Raw genomic sequence first — 18,327 nt, forward strand, 5'->3', positions numbered from 1 at the left:
CTTTCACACAAACAATTTTTTGTCCCAATTACATAATTATTATATATCTTTCCCTGCATTTTTATTTTAAATAGTGTTCTGTGCAAATCAATTAACTTATATAGGTATGTTATTTTTCTTGTTAAATGCAGTGGATTAAGTTTTTTAACTGAACAGAATATGACCCTTCAGGGCAAAAATAACTGAAAATACAATGTGGTTTCAAACAAATGCAGTGGTAAATAACTGATGCCTATATAAATGGTGAGAACTTATACTTTTGCATTGCACATCCATCATTTTTTTCATGACATCTCAGTATTATCCTTTTCTAAACCCGTTTTGTTACCATTGTACATATTTTTTACCAAAAATATAATACAGAATGCCCACAGCGGTCTCAAAAAAATATTTTCCCTATCCTAATATTCTTTCTGGCTGTTTCAGTCTCTTTATCTCTCTAATTGTTCACGCCAGATTTAGTTTGTTTATTTATTTGCAATCCCACATGAAACATACACCTTTTTCGTTCATAATGGCAATCATCTAGTTTCTGTATATTAGTCAGGAAACAATTACAAATTTTGCAAAAGCATCTAATGATATTTTGGTGTATTATGATATTCCTACAGTAGGTCTTTTTAGCCATCTGGTCCACACAATAGCAAGTCAGAAGCAATAACATGAATGTTTTAGCAAACTTAAAATTAGGGCATCACATCAAGTATTTGTGTGGGTTTCAAAACTAACCTAATTAAATACCCATATACCAAGTTATGTCATGTAAATGAGCCTCAAACAAATAAAAAATGTCAAACATTAAGTTGGGCAACTGTGTGGTTGTCCTTTTCTTTTTGAATGTTGTCATTTGAGTTTCTTCCAAAGACACATATATAGTCCTTTTGTCAATTGTGCAGTATAACCCAAAGGATGGAAAACTTTCTAATAATTCATTTGTTTCATTGAATAAAAATCACTGGACAGCTGGGTCTTTGACTTGGTTTTGAGTTTAATAACAGTATACTCATATGGTAGTCCAGCAACTTCTAGAATTTCACATATGTCTTTTTTGGAAACTCTGTGAGGATCAGTGTAACTTTTGCAATGCAGTAAAAATCTAGCTTGTTGGCTGGCCGTAAACATCCTGTCAGGCATTTACGCACTTTGTAAAAGTTGCAGTAACTCATAAAAGGATAAGCGAGACCTCCAGACTTTGGCTCCACTAAAGAAATCAGCTGGCCCTGTGGTCGCATGGTTGACAACATGCTGACAATTTTGATAACTTCCGTAAACTAGTTTTTTGCCTTGAAAAAACATATCCTCATAAATACTCTGTTGTGTTTAACTCTTTGTTACTTATCATAGCAATTTGACTTGTGTTTTCTGCACCAGTTTCCTTGGTGGTTATGATGTCTAGCAATTGTTTTGGTGCCTTGAATTTTTCTTCAAATTACCCTTTGTTGACAGTTTAAAATGAGTAACTTTGGAAAAAAACATGATCTTTGTTCAAGCTTGACCTTTCGTCTGTCCAGAGTTCCTGGTCGAGGCCAAAGTCGTTGAACATCAGTTCAAAGATACAGCCAGTTAGGAAAGTTCTATTTTTACCAGACTTTAAATCAATTAGTAATAAACTTTATGCACCCTTTAATATGTTAGGTAAAATCACTTGAAAGCGTTTAAAGAAGTACTAAAAAGATAAAACGTACATTAAATACTCTCCAACAGCACAATCACAACCACGTAGTAACATTATACAGGGTAGATGCATAAATCTGACCATACAAGCCCAGCTTTGTCATTTGCTTGCTCTTAAAGCACCAAACTCAATGCAAGCATCCGACAAGCGTGTAGTGTTAATCAAGCGTGACGGAAACAATAGCTGGACTGTCATATGAGTATACTATTGTCTAATTGTAAAATCTATAGAAGCTGGGCAGGCTACAAGCTAACAGGCCTTAAATTAAAAACAATAAAGTCAAACCGATTGAGGTGACGATCGTGTACATATCTAGTCTGAAAAACAGTGTTTCCTATTTCCTGAATGCTAGATAATTTCACGCTTTGCCATATCTAACAAACACAACACGCATTTTTACAAGTTTCTCTTAAATCCGATTTTAATTTATAGGTCATAACTTATAACTAATATTTTTGGCACAATTTATGACCACAACAATAGTTTGACGTTAAATATCAATACTTCATTTGAGCGACTGCACATTTTGGCACCTGCACATTATGACTTGCACATTTCGGCACCTGCACATTTTGACCTGCACATTTTGGCACCTGCACATTATGACTTGCACATTTCGGCACCTGCACATTTTGACCTGCACATTTTGGCACCTGCACATTTTGACCTGCACATTTTGGCACCTGCACATTTTCAAAAAATGTGCGCACATTTTGACCTGCACATTTTGGCACCTGCACATTTTCAAAAAATGTGCGCACATTTTGACCTGCACATTTTGGCACCTGCACATTTTCGAAAAATGTGCGCACATTTCGACCTGCACATTTTCGAGCACATTGTGCAAAAAACGCTCGCATGCCCGTCTCATACTGAGGCAACATCGCAAAATCAATCAATCAATCAATCGCCCAGGACTATGCATCCCCTCGCTTTGATGGACACAAGGTTCTTCCTTCGGATCGCATCCCTCTCCAGCGTTAGAAGAGCTACGCACTGTTGCCTGATGAGATCTATCCATCTCTTTGGACGGCGTCCTCTTCTTCTACCTTTAACAAAATCTTGCTTATAGCTGGCATTGATGAGTTCACTGCTTCTGGCAACATGCCCGAACCATCGAAGTCTCCTTGCCAACGGGCGACAGCACATCTTCTATGGTTTCGGTCATGCCCAGCGTGTTCCGTATGTGCTCGTTGCTGAGTTTGTCTCTCCGTGTCACTTTTAAGATTGTTCATTCCATTTCAAACGCCAGTAGAGCTCTTATCTCCTGTTCTCTGAGAGTTTATGACTCAGAACCTTATATGGCTATAGGGAGGATGGCCGTCTAAACCTCCTTAGACTCTAAGGACTATCTGGACCTCCAAAGACATGTCCAGAACCCTATAAACCACGCAAAATACAGCCTAAAAATTGTTACTTATCGACAACCAATTTTTACGCTCGTTTTTGCCGTGTGCTGTAGAAACAAGACACTATTTTATACACAATGCAATATTTCAGTGATTCCCAACCTTTCTGTGGTCACGTAGTACCACTTTAAGGCTAGGCCTACGCATCTTCAGCGCGTCCACCCGTGTTTAAAAAACGTATTTTCAACCACACGCTGTTACATTCTGAATCTAAAAATGTAGAACAACGAAAGCTCAGCACACTTATGCGCAATCTGTAACTGCTTTCTTTCCATCGGCCGATTAATGCGAGGTAAAACGTCATTTGACACAATATTTCGTAAATCATGTTTTAGTTTTAACAGTGTACGAAAAGAGTTTAGTACATGCGCCTTTTGCACTTGCAAACGGTGTATCTAAAATATACAGGATCGCTTGGATTACCTTTATATTGCTTGGTGCATGTTTATATCGCTTTTACCCTTGGATCGTTTGGTGAACCTTTATATAACGTGGTGGCTCACCAAGGGATCCTGTATATTTAGGATGAACCCCTTGCAGTATACACCCTAAGTCTCTGAAAATTAGTTTGATATGTGAGCGCATAATCGCTTTTATTTTAGTCATGATGAAACAATTCAAGACAAAACGCTCTGTTTACAAAGCGTTACTAGCTACATCGTAGCATGTGATACGCAACCAGATGTCAGAATAAGCGATACGTGTACAAAAATACGGAATAAACAAAATACCGAAAGGTGTGTGCATAGCACCGGTTGAGAACCACTGCAATACTTTTATACACAGGGTTGCCATCGACTTGAAACCAAAAATAAGGACAACCAAAAAAATAAATTTTCAATAGAAACGAAACAAACGTTTTTGAACAAATCTTTGCATTTTTACGAGCCACGACATATCACATGCCATATTTGTGGGCAGAAACAATCTGTTCCAGCAACTCTTTGTTCGTTCAAAATAGTTTGTGCATCTCACGACAGCCCAGGTCTAGGTTTAGGCTACCTTTACTTTCAGCAGGGATCTGACTTGTAAATGTTGAAAATAAGACAAAATAAGGACGTAAGTCAAAAATTTCTTAGAAATAAGGACAATTAACTTTTCTAAGTCATATAGCCCTTTAAAATAAGGACAAATCTTAGAAATAAGGACGGTATGGCAACCCTGTTTATACAGTACACGCAAAATGACTATACGCGACACTTTATTCTCACGCTGCATTAGAGCAGCAGTTACACAGAATGTTAAGAAACGTTTCCGGGAACCGACAAACTCACATGGTTTTCTAGCACATCCGCTTGGCAATAATCGATTGCTAATGCTTCTGTCTAACCCAGTGGTTCTCAACCTCATACTGATTGCGTTATCACCAAAACGAATTTTTCTATCGCTGCGCATCACTTCAATCTGATTTGAATTGGAGAGCCGAGAGATGGTCCTATTCTTCTTGACTATAGATCAGCATATATCTGCAACCAGCAAGGTGCTAATTTTAAAAGAATAAAGATGGATAATGTACATTGATCGGCTCTCATACCACATTTACGTTTGGATCGCTTCCACGTACAAGGTAATTACTGTTTGTTTTTAAGTTACCGATTATTTTACGAGGGGCCCAAAACTGAAAATTTGCTTCGCAGTGTCACCATGCAAAATAATTAAAAAATCATTTAGGCTTATTAGATATTTTAAACAGACGTGGAAAAGCACTCAAAACAATACGTAAACTATAATTTTCGTGTTTCTTGATAATTTTCGTGTTTCTTTTCGGGTGTACAGAATGGAAATGCAATAAGTTGGTAGATCTACTAACACCATAACTTACGTCAGCTAAACATTTAGCTAATTTTCGATAAGTGACGCAGGAGCTGAATAATTTATTTAGCAGCTAAAGAGGGGTAGGGTTGGGAAGTAAGTTTTAAAAATTGAACCCTAAGAACTAAATTGTAGGGTTAGTTTCATTGAATTTTAAATAATAATACCTAAACCCAACCCCAATAGCCTTAACCGTCAGGATATATTCAGATATAGGCTACCGTTTTAATAATCGGTCTTGGGCTGTTTGCGCCACCTATCGAATATTTGCTAAATGTGCGACTGACGTGAGTTATATGGTGTAGGCTAAGTGGATTTTCCCAATAAGTCTCCAAGCAATGGCACAGTGGCTTTCCAGACAGCGTTGATCGTGCCAGCATTGCATGGATCGTAGCGAGTTCTACCAGAGCTCTGCCTCGTATACAATGGGAACAACCGGCGAGAGTTCTTCATATACCCGGGGCCTTTTGCTCATTTATAATATGTGCATTCGATGTTATTGCTTTTGTTTTTATTTTTAATATGCATTTGCATTGTCCTTGCTGAATACAGTTAAAGATGTTTGTCAAATTAGAATTTAACGGCTGTTTACAATATAACTCTATAAAGTTGAAAAAAGCACTTAAAAATTATAATGATTGCTGAACAAATGTAAACGTGGGATGTTGGACTGCCAGTGTTTAATTCTTTCCAGAAAAATTATTGTGCATTCTTCTACACTGCCACGTCCAAACAAATGCACGATGACAATGCAATTTTGTATTTACAAACACTAACTCGAAAACGTACAATAGGCAGTCTTTAATTCGCCCACAGGCCCGACAAGGAAAAGTCTGATGGCAGACAAAGAGTTTCAAATTTTATTTTGGAATCGCTTCTTCGGCACCAGTTTCCTCTTCTGCTTTTACGTCAATCGCATGATAGCTTGCCCGAAATCCAGCGTGGCCGAACGAACGTCGAGATAAAAGTTGGACTATGGCTGTTCTGCCAGCCAGTGTGATTCGGTATTTATATCTGTGCTTATTGGTAAAAGAAACTACTCTGGAGGGGATTTTGGAATCTCCATTGTAAACCTACAGAGCAAAAACAAACGCAAAGACATAAAACAATAATATTTTCCAGGTGTATAAAGCTAATTAAGTTGCAACTTACCGTTAATGTGTCAAAACTACTGAGAATAATGGCCAAGATATTCAGTCTAACTCTGGTACCGAACTGTGACTTTATTGTCCACGTACAAACAGTTCCAGAACTGTATGTGCCGTTAGGAAAATTTGGCGAGGAAAATAGTTGTGGCGTTGCCGTTGCAGTAAGCTTACCTCCACAAGTCGATGTTTCCAGTTCCGCTAAATAGCCATTCAAAACAAAAAAGTAAGTCAGAACTCAGAAAGTTAGGATTCATTTATAGTTAATTTATAGGTAATCGTTTTTACAATGGTACGGTTTGGAAATTAAAAGATTAAAACATATCCAGATTTAGGAGTAGCGTTTAGCAAAAGTCTTCACTGGAATTTTGATCACCATCAGGTAAAATATAGTTAATTGATATCAAAAAAGGCACGTCAGAAACAACAATAATGCGTTAAAGACCTGCTTTTTTTAACTAAACCTATTCTAGCTACTGATAGCATTTGGATATGTTGACAAAGCTACACACCAACCTGTAGGGTTATATGTTTCATAATATGCGAAAAAGCCAGTGCTTGTAACCGTCTCATCGCTGTCGAATTCAACTCGGATTGTGTTGGAGGTTGACACGTAAGCGTGGAACACGTGTGGATTACCGCTTATGACAGCCAATTTTTCCGAATCAAAACTTTCGCCGTCTCTTATCTGTCGTGTATAATTAAGACTTACAAGACAGAAATTTTCTCAAGGTTTTACAAAAAAACACGATGTGTACAAAGTTAGCTATCACCTAAACTTGGGCGTGAGCGTCAAAAAACGCACCAGCTTTACTCAGCTGCCTCACCTTGATCCAATCACAACATTTTTCAAGTTTGATGTACGAAAACCAGATTCTAACTCTTTCACCTTCTGCAGCTCGAATTATCCAGACACAATGCAGATCATTCGGATGCTTTTTAGGGTAGCCGGGGGAACTAAAATTTGCATGGCCACTAGTTGGCGCTTCAAGTTCAGCTTCACATTCTAAGAATTTGATTCACAACGTTATAATGATATGCTGACATATATGTTTTCGGGGCTTTGTAAATAGTCGGTTAACATTTACAAAAAGCCATAAACTTTGTTTTAACAACAAAGATATACATTTTCCACATGCTTATGTTTTATCAACAAAGACATACATTTTCCACATGCTTATACCTGGGTTTATTGGCTCCACTACTGTGCCGTTGTCTGTTGTGTTTGATGGACTTACTGAAAACAAATTAACGTATGAATCACTTGCAAGACTCTTGTGAAAATCCGACCCTAGTACCTGAACTATAAAAGGCCCAAAATCCTGGGAAGTTCTCGCTTCCGTCAGATCTGAATCGAATTTGCAAAGAGTTTCCCGTTGAACGATATGTTTCAAAGCCACCATTGCGGCCTCTGAGGTACGCAATGGTACGAGAATTGTCGTCTGACCCATCCCGAAGCTGCACACATTCACCGGCCGGTTATAAACAATAAAACATCACAAGACGACAGCTTTCTTACCACCACACTATCGCAACATGTCTCCAAAGTGTATGAGGTAAAGGTAATTAGAATTAAATGTCCTTCTGGAGCTGTTATTGTCCACAGACAGAAGTTGTTCTCCTTGTACGAAAGGGGCCATCGTGGTGAAGTCACATCTTGTAACGACGTTGTTGCGGTAAGATTTCCCCCGCAGTTCTCTGGTCCTTGGACTGGAGCTGCAATATGTTTAAGTTTATTTCAAACCATATTGATATAGGAAGAACTGCGCTTATGTCAATTATGCGTGTAACTGAAGCCTTACCAATGCGATACTGCACGAAAAAGCCTGCTCCAGTAATAGAATCGTCAGAACTGAAGGAAACATGCAGTGCGTTGTTGGTTGATGCAAAATAATTGGTTCGCGTACTATTTCCACTTATAGGCATCAGCAGAGGAGAAGCAGAAGATTCACCATCACGAATCTAAATTTATAGTTTGGTAATCGCTTGCAACGTGGGTGCAACGAAATAAACAATAGAACTGTTTTCCATGTCTTACCCTGATGAAGTCGCAACAAGGTTCAGTATCAATGGTTGTGAATATCATTTCCACTTTGTCGTTCGGATTCTCAGCTTGTATTATCCACACGCAATTGAGATGGTTGCCATAGTTTAGCGGATAGTTAGGTGAGGAAAATTGCTGGGTGCTCGTATTAGCGATCAAAATAAACTCACACTCTTCCGAATGTTCCTCTACAAACAAAAAAACAAAGTTGACAAATTTTGCAAACATTTTTTAAGGTTAAGAATCACCATTTTAAAAAGTTAAAATCATCAATTGCCTATTTGATTAAAAAGTCGATGTTTATTTATCAATGTAAACCATTAAAATTTTACATCAGGCAAATGGTTTTAAAACGTCCTGGAATGTTTACATATTCATGAGCACGCTGACACATATAACACCATTGTTGCGACAACTTACTAACCCGCAAAAGCTCTTGACAAAAATATTCCGAAACAGCAAAGCAAAGCTGAGATAAGCTTCATTGTATTGTCGATAGTCTGTGCCCTCGGTAGGCTACAATGTTTGCGCCTTTGTCCACGAGGCTATAAATATGCGGAAAACTGCGAAACTAGCCACAACGCCGAAAGGCATCATATCGCACATCTGCATGGAAGATTTTTCTGTGGCTTTAGTTTGAGTGCAAACTGCACTTGTGGGGAATCACGCTTGTCATGTCGACTTTGACAAGAGGGTGATGAGTCAGAGCACGTGAGCACTGCTCTGAGCAATTAAAAATACACCAGTTTATATCGCATAAGGTTTGCACTGTTACATGTACTAAAATACCCGCGACAAGTAAAATACAATTATAATTGATATTATAATAATGTCTTGATTTGTGCAAAATTGCAATAAAAAGCTGTCAGCAAAACGTGCATTCAAATATAGGCCTAGCCTAACCATGACGCCACAACAAATTTACATGTAAATTGTATTTGTTGAATAAAATATACAAGAGGTCGTTACTTTATGTCAGCGGTCACCAAACAACGATAAATATTTCACCATGCCTCCGACAGTACCTCAATTGGTTTAATAAAAAGTATCGAACTAACAACTGTAAGATTTGTTTGTTGGGCGTATCAGGTATTATAACGCTTGCGAAGACCCGCGGCGCAGGTTGCTATATAGTTGGGACGAGAAACGCTATAGTTGGGACGAGAAATCCAAGCTAAATGTACCAAATAAAGCTTGAGTTAACCATTAGATCAGGGGTGGGCAACCTGCGGCCCGCGGGCCATATGCGGCCCTTTGAATTAAGGTTGTGCGCCCCGCGGAGACGCTTGAATTTGAAATGTACTGGCAAACGAGTCCAACTATTATATATATTTGAGCAGATTAATGCGCCGATGCTATTTTTTTGCGACCTGGCAATAAGTGGCTAGAATCAAATGCGAATTTTACTAGTAGCTAAGCGTGTTTGGTAAGCAAAAAAGTAAAATCACCTTGTGTTATACACTGTGTGCGGCCCGCAAGCTAATTTTGGCTTTTGTTTTCGGCCCCAAAGTAACAAAGGTTGCCCACCCCTGCATTAGATCCAAGCTAAAAACATACAGACCAAGCTAAAACATATTATTTGTGTGCGAACAGTTGCGTCTTATTTTTACTTGCAGTGGAATATTCGATACAACTTTACAATTTAATAACAGTCGCACCATCTGAACAACCAAACTGTATAAAGACCATGCTGAGCTCCTCGCGTACGCAGAAATCGCTCAATTCGCTGGCTCCAGAAAAAAGCCGCATTGTGATTGGAACCTATGCTTCCCCGGCGCGTCATTATTAATGATATTCGACCTGATATGAATAGATTGGTGATTCTTGCATCATGTATAATTAGTCCTGGGTTTAACAAAATATATATAATAAAAATGCCAAAACCATTGATAATGATAGCCAGTTCAAGAAGATTTAATGTTAATGAAAAACGGCTTTATGTAAGACCAAACCAAATTGCACGAACTTACATAAGGTGCTCCTACCAGGTCACGTTTTCATGAAATAATATCAAGTTTGAACGCACATGACAGCGAATACGCCTTAGGCTCCGTAATACCTGAAGTGGTAAACTTTAAAGGTTGCACGGCTATTTTTTATCATAAAGGCCAACCACTTACATTGATCTTTAAGATTAGTGGCTGACTCATATGCCGAAAGGTTGCAAAAATGCCGAAATGTTTATGTGCAGCTTATATTAACATTGTCTGTTGTTACTTTGTGATAGCATGAAGGAAACACGCTGATTGCGAACAATCATCTATGTCCCATCTACATGATTTTAGCTCGTTTTGCACTATGAAAGAAATCGTAGCCGCACCATTGCATGTGGCCGCAATAGGGTTTGGCAAATATTTTCCGGGTCGCAAAGGAAAAACTTTTTCTTTTTGAGGACTAAATTCGCTCTTCTAATTGAATTTATGTTTTGAGACCTAAATGGTATTACCGAAATACACATTTGCTAGCACTCAGTCAGTGCCGGATTAAGGGTCTGCTGGTCTGTAGGCACATTTTATAAGTGGCCCGAAAATCAGGGTTGCCAACTAAAAAATTAGAATTATCAGTGTTGCCAAATTATTGTCACAAAGATCGTTGTTGCAACTATAACACAGGGTACCGTGCAAAAACTAGGTCATATGCCTAACTAAATAACAACTGATTTCAAAGTGGCCTGGATTTTTGACTGGCCTGTAGGCACGTGTCTACTTTGCCTAATGGTTAATCCAGCACTGCACTCAGTGACAACTGTTTAAAAATTTCCATTGTTTGCAACAAAGAAAAGAAAATCAACGCATTTATGTCGCCACAAAAGCGGAAACGCCCTTGTTGCCTCACAATAGATACATATTCTCCGGAATGTGATGATGAATGTATCATTTAGGGCTGAGGTAAATGCAGTTCGATAATGCATGCAAAAAGTGTTTGCGGCCGCTCAAAGGGTATCGGCGGGCCGCATACGGCCAGGGTTTGTACCCATACGCGAGCAAGTCCCGCGGTTATTGGTGAGGCTATATAGCCTATATGCATTTATTAACTGCTGGCTGGGTATGTTTGGTTTTGGGGATAACAGGATTACAGCTGTTGCTCAACGATCTGTCGTTTTACTAACATATGGGTAGGTGATATTGATTAAATTAGATAGAAGTTTTTTAACACGAGAAAAGGCGCGTTCAAATTCGTTCTAGGAATTTAAGCCAGGGGTGTGCAACCTGCGGCCCTTAAAAAAAGGTTGTGCAGCCCGCGGAGACGCTTGAATTTCAAATTGACTGACAAACGAGTCCAACTATTATATATTTTTGAGCAAATTAATGCGCCCGATACTATTTTTCTGCGACCAGGCAATATGTGACTAGATTCGAATGCGAATTTTAGTTGTAGTTAAGAATATTTGGTAAGCAACAAAGTAAAATCACCTTGTGTTATACATAGGTGCGGCCCGAGATCTACTTTTGGCTATTGTATTTGGCCCGACAGTAACAAAGGTTGCACACCCCTGATTTAAGCGATCGCCCTTGTGCTGTCTGGGCGCATGAAGTTACTCGTTCTATTATAATTAAGATAGTGCAACAACTACTAATAAACTTAATTTTGGACATTTTTTTACTCCCATTCGGACCAAGTTGAAACCGACGATGGGATTTCTTTCGGGTATTTTGTTTTGTGGTTAGGGCAGTGCTCTTCAACCGGGTATACTGTATACACAAGTGCACATACCGCATATATATAACTGAAGAAAGGTATACGAAGGGAATACAGCTGAGATCAGTGTTACTAAAGGTTACTATTGCGTTTTCATGAAATGCAGGTCGGCATTGCATCCTGAATTATGTAAGACTGACCTGCTTGTTGTCAATATTAGTGTGTCAGTTTCTAGTGATGGGACGATACCAGGTTTTGAAGCGAGTACCGATACCGAGTACCACATGTATATACTTTCGATGCCGAGTAGGCTACTTAAAAATCGTGTTATACTTAGTTGTGTATCACTGGCTAATTTATCTGCCGTTGTCGGGGTTCAGGCGCTTGCAGAAAAATGTTTTCTCCACATGATAGCGAAAAAAATATAGGTAACTTGGCGGAACTTTTTGCCGATTTTGTGCTGTTTGAAGCAACTATTGGCAAAAAGTTGCCTGTATTCTTATGGTGTAAATCGGCCTTGGGTATCAAACGTTGGTATCGAAAACTAACATTTAAATATTTCGACACCGAGTACGAGTATCGATACCACTAAAATCGTTCGATACCATTGATACCAAGTACTTGGCCCATCACCATCAGTTTGGGACTGTTGCGTCAGTAATGTGAATTATGAAGCAATAAGTACATACCTGGAGAGATTTTGCTTTTAATATTCCTGGAGTAAAGGATTGCGAAAAATGTCATTAATATCTATAGGTACGGATAAAGATTTTTCGATCTTTTTGAGATCACCTCAAATAAATAAAAATTAATTGATATAGGGAGGTATTTTAATAAGGGGGGATTTTAAGAACAAGTCAAGACCACATAATATCAAAATTGCTGAAAGAATGCAGCAACAAGCTAGCCATTAAATTAACTTCTTACGTTTATACACTTTTGTGTGCTGAATCTCCTGGACCTAACACAGGCGTACACAACCTTTGTGCATTGACGGCCGCGTCGTAAACTCTTTCTAATGGTGCCTGCGAGATAGCCAATTTAATTTCAAGCTTGTTTCGCAGATTGAGATGAACAGTCTTGTAATCCAAAATGTAACATCAAAGTTTTTTTTACGTCACGGCCGCTAGTACATGCATTTAAAATAAAATTCTTTTGCTAAATATTTTGATTTTCAAACTGCTCTAAACTAGGCCTACCATATTTACATCAACAAAAAGGAGGACACATTATTGAAAAAACATAAAAAGCTTTTTTAGGGCCCAATAACAAGAGCAAAATATATTAGACTTTTTTGGCAGTCAAATGATCCAATATGAAGTTAAGCGGTAATCACAATATTTTCATTAACGTGCTATGTAAAATCCACCCATATTTCTTAAAATAAGCTGAAGATGTAGTCCTCGGCTGTTTTTAAAGGCATAACTGCACCATTGATATTTAGTAAATCAAAAAATTCAAAAAGGAGGACATTTGGGCACTTTTTATGGTCCTCCGAGGACAACTTGGTTTTTGTTAAAAAGGAGGACATGTCCTCCAAAAAGAGGACGTATGGTAGGCCTACTCTAAACAGATTTAGTGGGACTGGAAAGAGCATTACAAGCCTAGTAAACAGATGCGTCAGACTTTTGCACGCCGATTGTGTGCAAACAATACCAAAAAAACAGCCACCACAAGCGTCACAATATAAATTATGACATCATAAACATACAAGACTAAACAGCATACTGTTCAACGAATCTGTGCATCAAAATATGGATCTGCGATGCAGCCATCGTACTGAAACGGTTGTGCACCCTTGTAGGGTATACAAAGTTGCTAGAAAATTACAAAAGGTATACAACAGAAAAAAAGGTTGAAGAGCACTGGGTTAGGGAGTCGTGTTTACACACAAATGCTCTGAACGTAATAATGACGTTGTAGCTGCAGCCAATTGTGTCCTTCCACGCTTTCGGCCTTCTTTTACCAAACGAAACAAACACAACCAACAGGGCTATGTACGCATACAAAGCATCAACATCCGAAAAATTATCAACTACTGCCCCGCTTTAGTAGGTAACGCAACGAAGTAATTTTTATTGCTCATATAATTCTCCCCAAACGAAAAGAACTCAACTCAATGAAAACACGTCACGAACATTAGTTAGGGGATTACCCGTGTTTAATGTTGTTGTCACTGCTTTTGAGTTTTGACGACACTTTTTGTTTAAACACTATTGCACAAGATTATTTCGCATAATATAAAACTTCTAAAAGTTTAAGTGAAGTTTTCATAGCCCACTGTTACGACAAACCACTACAGCATTTTTTCAGTTAAACATTGTTTGAAGTAGGGATACACTGGTATACTTGTCAACAACATTAAACAAACTGCAGATCACATCATTCTGCGGTATGGTGTTGAGTAAAACATTCATCCGAAACTGACCCTAAAATGACTGACGTTAAATGCATTGTGTCAATCATACTGCCAGTTTACAATGCTGAGAGTTGGATTGAATCTTGTATTGTTTCCATTTTGGAACAGTCTTACAATGGGCCGTTGGAACTGTGCGTTCATAACGATAGCTGCACGGATTCAACAATTCCAAAACTGTTAAACTTTAAATCAGCTCTTTCAAAGAAAGGAGTAGATTTGATTTTAACTCAAAATGAAAATGGTTTTCCAAAAGGTATATATGTAGATTGTTTCCCAAAGATACCTTAATGTAACTAACTCCAGATAAATGGTTCATCATCAGGTTGTGGTTATGCAAAAAACAGGGCAGTTGAATCAAGCAGAGGTCTATATTTGTGTTTTCTTGATGCTGACGATGTGATGATGGCCAATAGAATCCAAATGCAACTTGATGCAGCACGGCACCTACCAAAAAACACACTTGTTGGGTGTCAGGTACTTTTTAATCAGTGTGTTGTAGTTTAATTCAAGCAACCAGGATGTTAAAGCATGAACCTAATCAATAATACGACAGTATAGATCAGGGGTGTCCAACCTTTTTGGCCAAAGGGCCACATGCAGTTTACGAATGATTGCACGGGCCACTTGACTGTTTACTGCTAATTTGTAATCTTAATTATTTCTAATTAAAATCTTCACACCGAAATTATAATCTTAGATCTTTACAATTATAACAACAATGAATAAACAGACCAAGATATAGTAAAGTCAACAAAGTTTTTACCCCATGTCTACTTTGCAATGTGAAGTTTGGCACTGTTTTTCTCTAACAAGTTTGGCAATATTCGGTGAGATAAAATTACCGATTATGTGTACTGGGGATTTAAAGTCACCTTTCTTTGAATATTCTCTTAGCGTTACCTGCTTTTCGTTTCCTCTTTGGCATAATCTATATCACTGCAGAGCGCAGGAGATAATTCACTGCCAAATGCATTTTGCGCAAGCCTCTGATATTAGATGTACCGCCATGAAGCAAGAAATATTACGACTGAATTTGAAAGCACGAGTAAGATTGTGATCGTAACAATGTAGAATATGTGATGCGTAACAATGTGCATTGTGATGCAATAAAATGGTAACTTGTACAGCTGTGTATCACTCTATTAACAAAGAAATAAAGCAAACAATAAATGACATTTTTTTTGGAATGAAAGTTCTCCATAAATTACGTAGGTGATTAAGTTGATAAATTAATTCGTTTCGAAAACAACGTGCGGGCCACTCAGAACCTTCCACGGGTTGGACACCCCTGGTATAGATACATAACTTAACTCATATAATAATATTTTCAAATCCTTACCTTTCCCTTTTGTATCTCTACTCATTGCAACATAGGCATTTAGCAGTAAATGTAACATTACATTAATTTTACAGCACAGAAATTGTTATTATTTTGCAAGTTTAAAGTAGGGTTTATAATCATTATGATCACTGAAGCAATTTTAAAAGTGTTTCCATGTAGTGCCTAAAATATTACCTAAAAATGCAAAGGAAGATACCAAAAAGAACTGTTAACTTTGACAAATTTGTTTTCCAAAAAAATGTTGAATACTTATTTTGTTGTTATTTGTAAAACCATTTTATTACAGGTTGTACGTGAGCCTAAAGAATCCACAGTGCGTTACACAAAATGGATCAACAGCATGACCAATGAACAGCTTTTCACACAAATGTACACATCAAATGGGCCCACAATTGTTATGCCCACTTGGTTTTGTCATCGCCATGTCTTTGAACTTGTAGGAGGATTTGTAGAAGGCCAGTCAGGCACTCCTGAAGATTACATTTTCTTTCTGAAGTTTATGAAATTGGGTGGAAAACTGCACAGAATAAATGAAGTACTGCTAAATTATCGACATCATCCACAAGCAACAACACATAGTATTTCTGAACATACTATTTGGCAATTAAGGTTAAAAGCTGTAGAAAAACATGTTTTGACCAAGTGGAAAACTTTTACAATATGGAATGCTGGAAAACAGGGGAGAAAATTTTACAGGGATATTTCCGATGAAAACAAACTAAAAGTGTCCTGCTTTTGTGATGTGGATAAAAAGAAAATCAACAATGGGATTTACATTCATGAGCTTTCACCAAAAAAGAATAAACCCAGAGTTCCCATTGTCCATTTTTCTGTTGCACCCAAACCTTTTGTTATTTGTGTTAAACTTGGGCTTACAAATGGTCAATTTGAAGATAATCTTGCTTCTCTAAACTTGGTGGAGGGTGAAGATTATGTTGTTTTTAGTTAGATTACATTTTCTGTACATTTTAAATTACCTCATAAGAAGTCTGTAAGTAGGACCCTTTAAACCTTTTAAGATAGGATTGTTTTTAAACTGTTCTTCTGTAAATATGGTTGTCAAGTGATTTCTTTTTCTGTAAATGTGCTCCAAATGTTACCACTGGTGAATGGTATACGAATGACAAAGTGAAGTAGTTTTTCAAATAGTTTTCTGCACTTCATAATGACTGCAATTAATTTAAAACTTGTTTTTTATCAGTTAACGGCAAACCTACTACCTAAAAAATCTTTAAAATTGAGTGATTTTTTATGCTTACAGAACTGGTTTAGTATATACATTGCATAGAATTAACCTGTGACAAATTAATGTCAATATTTCAAGAAAATGTAAATGTGTGGGACATTCTCAATGGCAAGTTACCAACAGAACATATGCTTAAAGTTGACTTCTGTTTGTAAGTCTAAAAACATCACTTCAAAACTGTAGCTACAACAAAGCAAAAATGACATGTTGTTCTTTTAGAAAAAAGCATGAAGATGCCAATATTGATAAATCACAAGTTGAAAGGGCTTTGTACACTGGAATGTTATCTCTACATGGACTGGTAACCTGTATTTTTTATAAAAAAGTGCTGGCAACACTTATTTTCATATCTTTGTTTAGGTGGGAGTAGGACATGATCCAGTTTTAAAACACTTCGATGAAGTAAAGAGTTGTGGTACAATAGCAATAAGGGCGAAAGCAGTTCAAAAACTATGGACAGCCATTACATTGCTTGGAGATATAGAAGGAGAAAAGTGTGCATTTGTTGTAACAAATATTACCAATGATGATTCATAACCTAGATTAGTTATTTGATTTTTTCTAGTTATTTGATTACTTCGAAAAAGAGAATAAATTTGCAGGAAATGTTTTAATTACTGCTACACATATTTACAGCACTGCTACACATATTCATAGTGTGTTTAAGCACCCATTATTCACTATGAAGCGAAGCTGACATGAAATATAACATTGACATGACACAATAGAAGAATATTTAATGAACATCTGAGGAAATGTCATAAACTTCAACAATTTCATTCTTAACATGTGCAAGCATTTCCGTGGTACAGTTATTGTACAAAGCCTTCCACCACACAGTTTCAGCTTTGTTCGAAAGAGGCACCTCTACTTTACAGGATTGAATAGCAAGATCAACCGCAGCAATGGCATGGACTTGTGGACAAAAATCCAAACATGAGTTTGCCAAATAGCTGTCTTTCAATATTGCCCAGGCAATGTCACTTATAGGGTTGGTTTCCCAAACTCTCCTATGAAAAAGATTTGACAGGGACATAAGATAGTGAAGCATGTACTTGTGTGGGTGTATATAGGTGACATCAAATTTCAGCACACGTAGCATCAAAAGTTCGCATGCAGCGATAGTGTCACGCAAGTCCCAAAATTCTGTGTTGAGCTCCAAATGTTTTGATTGAGGATGCTTGGTCCTGTGGCACACGTTGACAACATCGCGAAGTCTCATGTGTTCCTCTTCTATTTTGGTGGCCAGATATATTGCAGTACTTGCAACGGTGTATGTATCGTATTCCGTTGTGGAGCAGTGTTTGAAAAATCGATGGTACAGCACGCAGGCACTTGCCAAGGTAGTGTCGCTTAATCGTAGTTTAATTGCACATTTACAAATAAATTTAGAGGTTTTGAAATGCTCCTCATAGCGAAACTTTTCTTCGCTTTGCATCGTATGCTACCAAGGTAGTGCAACTGCAAAGAAAATGTACGCGTGAACTCTCACATAGTTAGTGCGCCATGCCCGAACCACATTAAACGTTTGCACACGTGGGCGCAATGGATGGAAAATTTCAGTTCAAAAAGATTGCGAAATACACCACTCTACAA

The 18,327-nt window shown here is 37.7% G+C and overlaps 4 protein-coding genes across 4 annotated transcripts; 2 read left to right on the top strand and 2 right to left on the bottom strand.

Moving 5' to 3' along the window:
• Window positions 1–5,605: 5,605 nt before the first annotated feature.
• LOC145224613 (scavenger receptor cysteine-rich domain-containing protein DMBT1-like) lies at window positions 5,606–8,592 on the bottom strand. Its single transcript, XM_080091150.1, has 10 exons — window positions 8,510–8,592; window positions 8,080–8,273; window positions 7,844–8,003; window positions 7,561–7,757; window positions 7,340–7,499; window positions 7,225–7,278; window positions 6,869–7,047; window positions 6,558–6,729; window positions 6,049–6,242; window positions 5,606–5,969 (listed from the first exon to the last, which is right to left on the bottom strand). Exons 1-10 carry the CDS (start codon window positions 8,568–8,570, stop codon window positions 5,757–5,759), a joined length of 1,584 nt encoding a protein of 527 aa, XP_079947276.1. The 5' UTR covers window positions 8,571–8,592; the 3' UTR covers window positions 5,606–5,756.
• Window positions 8,593–13,928: 5,336 nt separating this feature from the next.
• Window positions 13,929–16,882, top strand: LOC145224165 (queuosine-tRNA galactosyltransferase-like). The gene is made up of 3 exons (XM_080090604.1): window positions 13,929–14,396; window positions 14,466–14,617; window positions 15,772–16,882. The coding sequence occupies exons 1-3, from the start codon at window positions 14,159–14,161 to the stop codon at window positions 16,432–16,434; spliced, it is 1,053 nt and encodes a 350-aa protein (XP_079946730.1). The 5' UTR covers window positions 13,929–14,158; the 3' UTR covers window positions 16,435–16,882.
• LOC145224168 (ribonuclease P protein subunit p14-like) lies at window positions 16,794–17,360 on the top strand. The gene is made up of 3 exons (XM_080090607.1): window positions 16,794–16,882; window positions 16,951–17,032; window positions 17,092–17,360. Exons 1-3 carry the CDS (start codon window positions 16,794–16,796, stop codon window positions 17,266–17,268), a joined length of 348 nt encoding a protein of 115 aa, XP_079946733.1. The 3' UTR covers window positions 17,269–17,360.
• Window positions 16,916–18,327, bottom strand: LOC145224167 (cyclin-Q-like). The gene has a single exon (XM_080090606.1). The coding sequence runs from the start codon at window positions 18,167–18,169 to the stop codon at window positions 17,468–17,470; it is 702 nt and encodes a 233-aa protein (XP_079946732.1). The 5' UTR covers window positions 18,170–18,327; the 3' UTR covers window positions 16,916–17,467.

This window comes from Phallusia mammillata, chromosome 4, assembly GCF_965637545.1.
Source record: "Phallusia mammillata chromosome 4, kaPhaMamm4.hap1.1, whole genome shotgun sequence".
Taxonomy (NCBI): Eukaryota; Metazoa; Chordata; class Ascidiacea; order Phlebobranchia; family Ascidiidae; genus Phallusia; species Phallusia mammillata.